Source organism: Synchiropus splendidus, chromosome 17 (assembly GCF_027744825.2).
Source record: "Synchiropus splendidus isolate RoL2022-P1 chromosome 17, RoL_Sspl_1.0, whole genome shotgun sequence".
NCBI classification, from domain to species: Eukaryota; Metazoa; Chordata; class Actinopteri; order Syngnathiformes; family Callionymidae; genus Synchiropus; species Synchiropus splendidus.
Window position 1 is genome coordinate 15,585,994 of NC_071350.1, and position 11,284 is coordinate 15,597,277.

General features: G+C 43.5%; 2 protein-coding genes across 4 annotated transcripts; both read right to left on the reverse strand.

Annotated features, from left to right (window-relative positions):
* Positions 1-1,954: 1,954 nt before the first annotated feature.
* On the reverse strand, positions 1,955-6,505 carry ndfip1l (Nedd4 family interacting protein 1, like). 3 transcript variants are annotated; one of them, XM_053846987.1, is made up of 8 exons: positions 6,192-6,505; positions 5,580-5,667; positions 4,842-4,972; positions 4,599-4,667; positions 4,306-4,393; positions 3,527-3,651; positions 3,384-3,450; positions 1,955-2,695 (listed from the first exon to the last, which is right to left on the reverse strand). In XM_053846987.1, exons 1-8 carry the CDS (start codon positions 6,219-6,221, stop codon positions 2,592-2,594), a joined length of 702 nt encoding a protein of 233 aa, XP_053702962.1. In that variant the 5' UTR covers positions 6,222-6,505; the 3' UTR covers positions 1,955-2,591. The 3 variants fall into 3 exon arrangements, with proteins under 3 accessions (XP_053702962.1, XP_053702961.1, XP_053702964.1); XM_053846986.1 differs by having other exon boundaries at positions 4,599-4,670; XM_053846989.1 differs by lacking the exon at positions 4,599-4,667 and having other exon boundaries at positions 1,957-2,695.
* Positions 6,506-7,617: 1,112 nt separating this feature from the next.
* On the reverse strand, positions 7,618-11,264 carry endou2 (endonuclease, polyU-specific 2). The gene is made up of 7 exons (XM_053848158.1): positions 10,586-11,264; positions 10,377-10,530; positions 9,575-9,680; positions 9,025-9,146; positions 8,850-8,962; positions 8,629-8,782; positions 7,618-7,924 (listed from the first exon to the last, which is right to left on the reverse strand). The coding sequence occupies exons 2-7, from the start codon at positions 10,473-10,475 to the stop codon at positions 7,679-7,681; spliced, it is 840 nt and encodes a 279-aa protein (XP_053704133.1). The 5' UTR covers positions 10,476-10,530; positions 10,586-11,264; the 3' UTR covers positions 7,618-7,678.
* Positions 11,265-11,284: the final 20 nt, after the last annotated feature.

Genomic DNA, 11,284 nt, shown 5'->3' on the forward strand with positions numbered 1-11,284 from the left:
GCCCTCCCACCGGGTGCCTCCAGAGAGCACGGCCGCCCTCTCCCCCTCCACAAAACACTTCCACATGACAACAAGACTCCATGTTTTATGTAACACTGTCGTCCCTTCTCCAACATTTTCTGGCATCTCCACCACAGCTGCTTGTGTTTGCCATGCCTGAGGAAATGATACTTTTAAAAAGCAGAGCAGATAAGTAAACAACAATCTGTGGCTCATCAAAATAGCAACGTCGACTAAAAATATCAGCGGTTTTTTTTTTTTGGTGCCGCAAATCTGAAACACTTGAAACGGAGCGACGACTGGTTTGAGTTTACGTCGTTTTGAACCGCAGATGAAAGAGTTTTACCGAGGTCTGTTGGCTGCGGGAGAGAAAGTGACGATGAAGGTTCATGGAATTTGACGTCAGCTGAATTTATCACAGTTTTATTACGTCACGCGTTTCGCTGATCTCCTCCGAGTCACACACGATTTCCAGTCACCGCCATCTGATTGCACCTACACCGCGAGCACTAATGTCGACGTTTCCAACTCCATATATTCTGTAAAATCTTTTGTGATAGTTCTTTTTTTAAAGGAAAACATTGTTTTTCTGGCAACAAATGGTTCATTAGCTGGCTGCAGATATGCAATAAATGCAATAAATAAAACATTTTCACAACTCAATTACATTTTCTAAATTGGACATTTTTCAACATATTTTTTTTCCATGTCCATTAAAATATTACATTTTTTAAATAATTTAACCTGATAAATAATAAATAATAAAACCTGAATTTTTGTTTTAAATAATTCAGTCTTTTAACTGCGTTAAAAATTGGAAAATCACTAAATAAGGTAAAAATGCTTTTTTTCTTTTATACTGTTTTAAGCTGCTGTTACATATACAGTATAAATATACATTTTTATATATATATACACTAAAAATAAAAATATATATATGTGTATCTTTAAATCAAACTTGTTTTACAGCGCATGTACAACAAAAGTGGTCATAACGTTATGAAAGATTAAGAAAAGCGTTGCTCTAGCTCCTCTAGTGGCGGGGTCTGGTACTCCAATAAAGCCCTGCTCAACAGCACGCGGCAGCAAACGCGATGAAGCCGAGGACTGTTCCGAGTGTGACGTGTCTCCCAGGTGGGGCGTCCTCCACTTCCTGTTCCACTTCTGACATGAATGTAACGAGACGGTGGCGGTAAATCACGCGCGCACACGCGCCTCCTGCGGTAAGGTACGAGTGAGCAACGGAACATTTGGGTCAGGTTTTTTTTTCTTTCTGCTTCCTGTCGCGCGCAGATGTGCGAGAATTCTGCATGCTAAACGTGAGATAGTGACGTCAAAACACAACGAAAATATTGGAGCAGTTTTACTAATACTATTTAGACCAGAAGATTTATGAGGTTTAATAAACTTTTTCGAATAAATGGGGAAAGTTTAATGGAAATGCATATAAAAAAATGAATGAATATAAAAACATCTATGGAAAAAGGGGAAATAAACCAATATGTAAATAACATTGATCGGTGTATTAATGTATATATGGATGTTGATACATAATCATAAATTAATAAATATAAATCGAAATCTGACCATAAATAATTGAAAGGGCAGGAAATGCATTTTAAATGTGCTAAATAAATCAAAAATACAGAAAAAAAATCAAAACAAGTTGAAAATAAGGTAATTTAAAAACCAAGAATATTTAAATAGATGCGAAAAAAAAAATGTATAAATAAGAAAATAAATTAATATTTAGCACACTAAATAATGAACTGACTAGAGGGGAAATGACTAAACAATAGGACAAATGGGGAAATTATACATACATCCATTTAGAAATGGAGGCATGGGAGGTACAGGCTTTAAGATATTGATAAATAGGAAAATAAACGAGTGAAATAATATGAAAGAGAAGGTCACAGTTTCCACACCAAACTTTAACGACATGAGGAAAAAAAAACATCTCTGAATGGAAGTTTGATGAGTTTTATTTGCAGACATTTTGGCTCTTTAACAACCAAAAGCTCACTTAGTCATACAACCAAAAACAACCGGACATTGATCTCCGGTCTGCTGACGTCATTTAAATTATGATTATTCATGTGATTGAAAACACGCCACGCAAACACAAATCATTTTAAAACAAGTTCCACCTTAAAATGATATTCAGCTCGCATGATAAAACACTTCCGAGACACCTTGTTTTTCCCAAAGATTTGACCGAGTTTAAAATATACATCATGTCATGGTTCCAAAACGAGCACGCGCGCTTCCGGTCGTACAATCCGTTGCATGAAATCTTCCGCCGAGTCGCTGTGAACGTCCGATGACGTCATCGGACAAGTCAAGCGACGGTCAACAGCGCGCCCTGCTGGCCGAGTAGAGAACGCGCGCTCCAGCTGCAGACGACAGGAGCGTTTGAAACTAAGGCATCAGAGTTACACGTCAACATCAAGTCACCGACAACAACTGGGGGGTGTGGGGGGGTGTTTGAAAGAGGTCTGACACCTAGAGATGAAGTGAGCGGCTCAACTCCGGCCGCCTAGAAACAAAAAGCCAGAGGGTCGACGGAGGGAAAGAGGAGCAGGAGCAGCTCAGTAGATGAAGAGGACGCGTGTGCGGGGAAGTGTGGACAAGCTGTCGGCCATCTTGCGCACTCTGGCGTAGTTGATGAAGCCTCGGAGGAAGAGCAGGACGCCTGTGGAGAGAGGCGGACAGGACGCGTGCCATCATCCCACCGGTCTGATCTACTGACATTCACTGAGACAACGCCGCCATCATTTAGTCAGTATAACAATAACTGGTTTGTTAAGGTCAGTGTGATCAGTTGCCTCATTTATTTAGCTTTTATTTGATTTATTCACATAACTGTAACACGACCATTTTTAGACATGAAAAACAATTTTATTTTTAACATTTTATACTAATTATTTACATTTTTTAAGTACTTTAATGATTAAAAAATAGTTTGGTCAATTGTTAATTTGTCTGTTAAATTCCTCAGCACCTTCTATATAATAACAATAATAATTATTATTATTGTGATAGGGTTAGGGCCAACGTTGGTTAGTGCTATTATTGTCATTTATTACAAGTTATCACTTCAGATAATCGTTTTTTTAGCATGTTGCATTTTTATATTGCATTTTACTTTGATGACTCATGCATAAACAATGATAATAATTAATATTTTTTATTTGTTTCCCAATGCTAATTTATATTTTTCACTATAATTATTACAATAATATCTGTGTTGTGGTGCAAAAATTCGATCTTTAAACACTACGCTCTGACGCACATGCAGCATTCAACACCTGCCCTAAGCCAGCGGCGCTGCCAGCTCCAAAAGTCTCACTTGCACACGAAGGGTTCAGCTCTGTACTCACCCAACACCAGGAAGACCCACCACAGCCAGTACTGTCCGTCAAAGTAGCCGGGGAAGTAGGCCGAGAACTAGAGCCCCAACAGAAGCACGTTAAATGAGCGGCCACGCGGGCGCCTGTCCAGGTGAAAGAGCGGATCTTCCTACCCGCACGATGAGGACCCATTTGATGAGGGACAGGCCAAAACCCGAGATGGCTCCGTAGCGACCAGCGGCCGAGGTGGTCAGACAGAAGGAGAGGAAGAAGCCGATCCAGTTGAAGAGGAAAGCCACTGGAAGTAAAGGATATATTCATTAAAAAAAATATTCATGATAATTTTATTTGGTTAATAAATGAACAAACAATATCTATATTTAAAGGAAGATAGTCATTTGATATTTACCTTAATATATCTTACATTTGGTCAATAAATAAATAACTGAAAATTATATTTTAACAATCAAAATTATACATATTTTAAAAAAATATTTATTTACTTAGAGGAATGTATTACTTTTTATAGTATTCTTGATATATTTTTAACATATTTGAAAGATTTAAGAAATTAAGAAAATTATAATATCAATATACTAATAAAAATAACATTAAACTTACAAATGTATGTAGATTAATTTACACCTATAATTCCTATACATTTATATATTCTTACTGTATATTTTGTTCAATTGATATATTTGGTTTTTGTCAACTTTTTTACATTTATTTCAACATTTTTTCTGCCACTCGTACAACAAATTTCATTTTTCAAGTTTTCATTAAAAAAAAAAACAATAATAATTATTGTTTAAACATAATAATTGCTCCAGATTATTTATCTATTTTTGATAGAGCTGAATCTAAAAGGATTGAAAACATGCAACACATCATTCAAACTCTCCAGTGTTGGTACTTTCAGAGCTAAAGTGGAGACAGAAAGGCTTCTCACTGAAGAAGGTCAGCATGAAGATTCCGTCGTTTCCTATCCTCAGCTGATCTGCATCCTCGAAATCGTCTCTGGCCACGAACTCTTCGTCCTGAGGAGCAGACAACACGGATCGTGAGCCGTTACCACAGACTCCTCCAGCCTGGAGGGAATAAACAGCGCACCACTCGAAGGGAAACCACAGTGACGTGACCACACAAACCACCACGTCACGTGACCTACCAACACGAAGGGCACAGCACAAACACACAGGTGACAAGTCAGCAGAAGACAACAGGCCCGGCCCGCCCAGTTACCTCCAGAGAACTGCGAATTACATCGTCAAAAGTTTCCAGTCGCTCCCTGAGCTGAGGCTGCTGCTGCTGCTGCTGCGGAGCACCAGGAGGCAGAGAAGCACAACAGCAGCGGTCAGAGAGGCTCAGAGGAGCGAAGCGGCCTCTAGTGGCCACTTCGGAACCATCGACTTTCCTTCATTCTCAGGCGCGTTTTCCACCTCGTGAAGACGGTGAGGAAGTTAAGGTACAAAGAAGAGCGCTCACCCGTCCAGTCACCAGAGGAACAGTGGTCTGAGCTTTGGTTCTTTCAGCTTCATCGTACGACGGAAGTGTGGTCGCTACGTTGTAGGACGGAGGCCTTGGAAACACCCCGCTGTCCTTGTATTCAGAGTAAACTGGAAGATAACACACCTGGGTTAAAACAGTACACGTCTTAGGAGAGGAAACGCATTTACCGGATTAATAAATAACATTAAAATCTAAACTCCTGGCTCTTCTTCAAATTATTTTGTCCGAAGCAATATTAATTTCGCTGAATTTTATCTCGACATTGAACTTTATTTTTAATCTTATGCATCTTAATACGACTACAACATCCATTGTAACCAATCACCAATATAACCAGTCATTTATTAGATTAAATTAGATCGAATTAACGTGTCACAGCAGGCAACAAAAACACCAAAGATGCACACAGAGCAACAACCACCACAGAACACAGAGCTGTCCCATTATCTAGTTATTTATAATGTGTGTACTGCTGATAATAGTCAGTCATTTGGGTCCGATCACAGCGATGACAAAACCCCTGCGGGAATGTTGGATGTTATGAAAATGAAAAACGGAACGGGGTCAACAGGTGTGTGGCGTTTAAAGGGCTGGCCCGCTGACAGGTCACGCTGAGACAAATCAAACCCATTAAACAACACGTTTTACTTGTCAGTGCAAACAAAAAAAAGGAACATATTTTGAATACTAGAGCAAAAACATAGCGTCGTTTACCTTCAGCGTCAGCCGCGATGCTGCTGTAGGGGGGCGGGGCTTCCGCTGCCACCTGAGGACTCTCTTCCGGGTCGTCTTCGTCAGGAAGCTTCCCAAAACACAGTTGTTTTGGTGAAATAACATCCAAATATCACAGTAAAACGCAAGAAGACTGAAAGAGAAACTAATACATCTTATGAATTCACATCATGTTCGCCTATTAAGCACCATTTTTTCTCTAAATAAGCGCGAAAAACGTGTATTTTCTGCGGTGAAAATGACAGATTTCTGTGTTTCCAGGTCGCTAACACAACCACTGCAGAGCTCCACATTCTGGTAGGCTAATGTTATACACAAGCTCCGACAAAAACACCAACATATTTGGCCCAAAAAAAAAAACACAATTAAAACACGCAGTGAGGTCTTTTAAACCCAACTGACGAGGCCGTTTACGCTGGCCGGTGTTACGTTTCCTGTCTGCTGTCAACACTCGCGTTACACTCCATCACTCCACAGAACACCGCACACGGTTCCGAAGCGCAGCCGTCCGTTTACACTTCGACCTTGTTGGATCAATGATTCGCTTATTGAACGGTGTTCGCTTCCACTTGTACCCAGTGCGAGTCGTTTTACCTGCTGGTATCTGGCGTTCGGCGAGGCCATCCCGACAGAACACACCGACAGTCACCACCGGGGAAGCAGACCGAAGATCAGATCAGATGGACCGGAATTATATAAGTGTCCAAGTGTCAACTCAACACCGATCACCGCATGAAAACCCCGTTTCTCCCTCGACACGACAACAAGCTGCCAGGCGAGCAGCAGGGTTATAACCGAGGTCACTTCCGGTATAGATTCAAAAATAAAAGTATTTATGGCATCATCTGATCGTCACGCATAAATAACCGAGGAAAGAAACTGTGTATGTGTAAGAGAGGTCATATTTACAAAGTACCCCCGATCCGAATCATCCAGCGAGCCAGCTTATATCGAATTAGGTGGCCGATGAGGGCTTTTATGTTGGGATTTAAAGGCTCCGCCCTGAGGTACTTCTGCTAGCTTGACGTTGCTTTTGTTCGCCAGCCGATTGACGTCATGGAGACAACAAACACTCTGCTGCCTCGTGTGGACATCTGAGTGAAGTGCACATTATATCTTATAATGGCAGAGATGTAATTCTGTGCTTCCCGAACCGGACGATGTTGTTCTTCATCGGACCGGGACCTTCAGCATGCACTGGGGCGGTTTGCAGCCGAGTGTGAAGCGGCCAGAATGAGGATCAGCACCTCCAAGTCTGAGGCCATGGTTCTCGACCGGAATAAGGTGATTTGCTCTCTCCGGGTCGGTGGAGAGTTCTTGCCCCAAGTGTTGGAGTTTAAGTATCTCGGGGTCTTGTTCTCGAGTGAGGGAAAAGGGGAGCGTGAGATTGATAGAGGCGCACCCTTAGAGATAGGGTGAGGAGTTCAGTCATCCGGGAGGAGCTCAGGGTGGAGCCGCTGCTCCTCCACATCGAGAGGAACCAGCTGAGGTGGCTCGGGCATCTGGTCCGGATGCCCCCTGGACGCCTCCCTTGGGAGGTGTTCCGGGCATGTCCTACCGGGAGGAGACCCCGGGGAAGACCCAGGACTCGCTGGAGAGATGATGTCTCTGGTCTGGCCTGGGAATGCCTCGGGATCCCCCGGGAGGAGCTGGAGGAGGTTTGTGTGGACCGGGAAGTTTGGGCTTCCTTGCTCCGAATGCTGCCTCCGCGACCCGACCCCGGATAAGCGGCAGAAGAAGTTGAATCTTACAATTTTTTTTTCATGAAATAAATATTTAATTTAAAAATAGTTCTTTTAGCAATTGTGTTTAATGTTTGTAGTCGTCTGCAGTAGTTTGTTGCTAAATTTCCATTTGATATTGTTTATTTATTATTTGTTCAGAATCAGAAAAACTTTATTAATCCCGAAGAAAAAAATTGTAAAATATTTTGCGGAGTTTGTGTTTTTTGTTCATCCGTTTTCATGTGAATAAGAGTTGTGTTGGTTGACAAAAGTCACCTTGTGCGAATGAAGTCCTTTATTGAATCTTGACACAAAATAAAAAGACAAGGTTTGGCCATTTTGAAAGATGCAACATTGCTACTGGTACTTGAGCAGCACGGGGTACGTGGTTCCTATGTGTTTCTGGTTATGGTGGTGGCACACGATCTCCACGTCGTACAGGCCAAACTGGACTTTGACGCGCTCGTTCGGCGAGGTGAGGAAGCAGAGCGTGTAGAGGGCGAACTCGAACTCTGGACTGACGCCGATGAAGATGCTGCCCTTGGGCTTTATCCCGTTCTTCCAGCTGAACTGCAGAGCCAGGATGTGCTTGTCAGCGTCAGGCTGGCGGCATGGAGAAGGTAAACACCAAATTATTGATGCAGCAAAAGGAAGCTATAAATACAGAATTCTGAGTGTCCTTGTAGCTCACAGTCTACAGACATAAACAACTGTTCAACCATGAATATAACATCCTAATAAGCTAACATAAACCTTCATGTCCAACTTGTGCTTTGTAAAAAATGACTGAATCCTCAAGTGCTTTCATAAAAAAAGGCGCTGGGACAGTGCAGACCTCGTCCCACAGTGTGTTTTTTCATGCAATATTAATGCTCTCCAGTGCTTCAGCAGCACAGAGGCCTCTTATGCCGGGATTTTGTGGCCCGATGCTGAGATTTTCAGGGGAGTTTTCCACTGTTTTAGTTGATATGCTTTGACACAGCATCAGACCAGTGGCACCTCTCAAGAGGAGACTGTTAAATGTAGCTGCCGTTCACCTTGTCGACACCCAACAACCCCTTGCAGAATATTAAAAATAATATGCAGGGTGCAATGTGCTTGATCGGACAGCAGGTGAATTAAAAAAAACGGAATATATGTGGATGACATCATCAGTGGTCGCCGCTGAAACTATGACCAACAATGAAGATAAGTAAATGTATAAAAATAAACATATATATGAATATATATATATATATATATATGTGTGTGTGTGTGTGTGTGTGTGTGTGTGTGTGTCGTTGCAGTAGCATGAATTTGAACCTTACCAGCGGTGAGTTAGCAGTGACACTGTAGCCTTTGTAATCGATGTGTCCCAGCTTCTCTTGCAAGTAGAGCTGGATCCAGTTGTGAAAGCCGATGACCGTCCGCCCGCCTCTCGTCTCTCCCACGAACACGTGTTCGAAACCCGAAGAGTCCGGTCTGGAAGACACGTAAGAGGCCGGCGCGTGTCATCTGGTGAGTGAGCGTGGCCGGCACAGCCACCCACCTGCTGGAGCCTCTCCTGGCGTACAGCTCAAACCAGATGGTGTACAGCTGCGCCTTGAACTCCCTCTCATCGGCGGGAGAGAGATTCTTCTCCACCAAGTATTTATGAGCGATCTGGAAGGAATAAAAACATCATCTCTTAAGCCTCCACAGACGTGAAGAACCGTTCCTGTTGCCTTCATCGTGGCGGTCTGAACGATGGAGTCCAGAAACTTGTGGTTCTCTGCCTCCTCTTCTGCCGTCACGATTTCAGGTTCACCAGTGTCGCTCTCGTAGTTGTCCAGCAGGGAGATGAACGCTGCATGAATAAGGAGCAGCAGGCAAAAGGAGCATGACTTTCACTGTAATGTGGTGAGGACAGGAAGGAACTCTTTGCACTTATATGGACAATTTGGGATTTGAAAAAAGTGTCCCAGCACAAATCACTATTTCGGTTCTTATTTTTAATACTGGGGTTTGGAACAAGTCAACAAGTCTAGATAAAGGACGGCCCAGCAGGGAGGAAGGCTTATTTTTGCCAGGTCGACCTGGCGGTGACCTCTGACCTCAGAATATTGAACGGCTTTCTCCTCGCAGGAGGGTGTGCGTCATCCCACAGACGTGAGAGTCAGCACGGTGACCTCCGCTCAGGCGGCCGTTACGCAACCGCCGGTCATAAGCAGATTACAAGTGGACGAGAAAGGCTTTTCTCTGAACCGAGGTGGGGCAGATGTGAACAACGCTCACCTAGAAACGTCTCCTTCTTGAAGATGTTTTCGTCCACGAAGGTGAAGAGGGGATATCCCGCTGCGTCGTTGTCGTCGTGGACGGCCATGTTCTGCCCAGCTTTGCCCTGCGGCAGATAAGTGTTGGACGATGCATGTAACACGACATGGTGCTGCCGAACACTATGGTCCAGCCATCAAACAGCTCACTAGGCTTCCATCCGTCACACCAGGGCTTCAATTTTAGAAAGATGAGCCGTCAAAGTACACTTTCCGAGGAGTTTACAGCAAAGTAATAGGTGATAACAGTCATCCATCCTTCCATCCATCCATTTGTCTTTCCATTCATTCACTCACCCACCAGCTCATCCACCCATCCATCCATCCACACACTCACCAACTCATCCATCCATCCATCCATCCATCCATCCACACACTCACAAACCCATCCATCCATCCATTTGTCTTTGCATTCATTCACTCACCCACCAGCTCATCCACCCATCCATCCATCCACATACTCACCAACTCATCCATCCATCCATCCATCCACACACTCACCAACCCATCCATCCATCCATCCATCCACACACTCACCAACCCATCCACACATCCATCCATCCATCATTCCACACACTCACCAACCCATCCACACATCCATCCATCCACACACTCACCAACCCATCAATCCATCCATCCATCCATCCACACACTCACCAACTCATCCATCCATCCATCCACACACTCACCAATCCTTCCACACATCCATCCACACACTCACCAACCCATCCACACATCCATCCATCCACCCCAGTGTGCAGCACCTGCAGGGAGATGCTGTAGTCGACTCCAGGCGTGAGTCTGTTGACGTCGTTGTCCCACAGCTCCTGCACCATGGAGGACAGCTCTCTGTCACCATCCATCCTGATAAGACGGGGGGCAGTCTCAGTCCGGACGTGTTGGCAGGTCTCTGGGAAACTGAGACCCAGTATCAAACACAACCAGGTCAACCGATCTGTCGACAGCCACTCACCTTCTCAGCAGGCTCTTCTCAGTCTGATGGCATTTAATGATTCCTCACCACGATCTTCAAACCAGCTGCGTTAGTAAGACCAACGCTGCCTCGCGAGCATTATCACGGTCCAGTTCTGCGTTTGTGAGCGGACAGAGTGGCAAGAATGGGTCAGGAGAGAGGGGCCATTTTAAAGGTTTGACCACCGTCAGCAACTCTGGCTAAAGAGGTGAAACAATGTCATCGGGCCCTTCTGCAACGGGTCTTTGTTCCCCACGCAGATCATTGTTGCGCCCTGTCAGAACTCAACCTCTGGACTGCAGGGTGAACGTGGGTCAGGTTTCAGGTGACAGATGTTGGACCGGCCCAGTCCTGAACACCCTACTTTTGTGTCACTCTTTTGAAACAATATAAACTTCTTGTTTTGTCCATTCGTTTTTTGTTACATTTTAAAACTGTTTAAATAATCCCATATATTTTGTCTGTTTAAAAATATATTATTGTTATTTACGTTTTGTAATTTAAAAATTTGTCCTCCAGATTTTTTTTGTCACATCCTGTACATTTTTCTTAATTTAAAGTTACATCATAAACATTTCTCCATCATGTTGATCCATGTCCTTCTTTGTGTATTATATGTTTATTTCTTCAAACAAAGACAATATCTAGCGATGATGTTGATGGAGTGTTCGATGTATTTCCAAAAAATCCTCGTCACAA

Excerpts from the sequence above, each read along its gene's own strand:
- ndfip1l (XM_053846986.1), bottom strand. The coding sequence starts at position 6,221 with ATGGCCTCGCCGAACGCCAGATACCAGCAG. Across the intron at positions 4,973-5,579 it reads CATCGCGGCTGACGCTGAAG|TTTACTCTGAATACAAGGAC; the intron begins GTAAACGACGCT and ends GTTATCTTCCAG. Across the intron at positions 4,671-4,841 it reads TTCCTCTGGTGACTGGACGG|CAGCAGCAGCAGCAGCCTCA; the intron begins GTGAGCGCTCTT and ends GGTGCTCCGCAG.
- endou2 (XM_053848158.1), bottom strand. The coding sequence starts at position 10,475 with ATGGATGGTGACAGAGAGCTGTCCTCCATGGTGCAGGAGCTGTGGGAC. Across the intron at positions 9,681-10,376 it reads ACTACAGCATCTCCCTGCAG|GGCAAAGCTGGGCAGAACAT; the intron begins GTGCTGCACACT and ends TATCTGCCGCAG. Across the intron at positions 8,963-9,024 it reads TTCAGACCGCCACGATGAAG|ATCGCTCATAAATACTTGGT; the intron begins GCAACAGGAACG and ends TATTCCTTCCAG.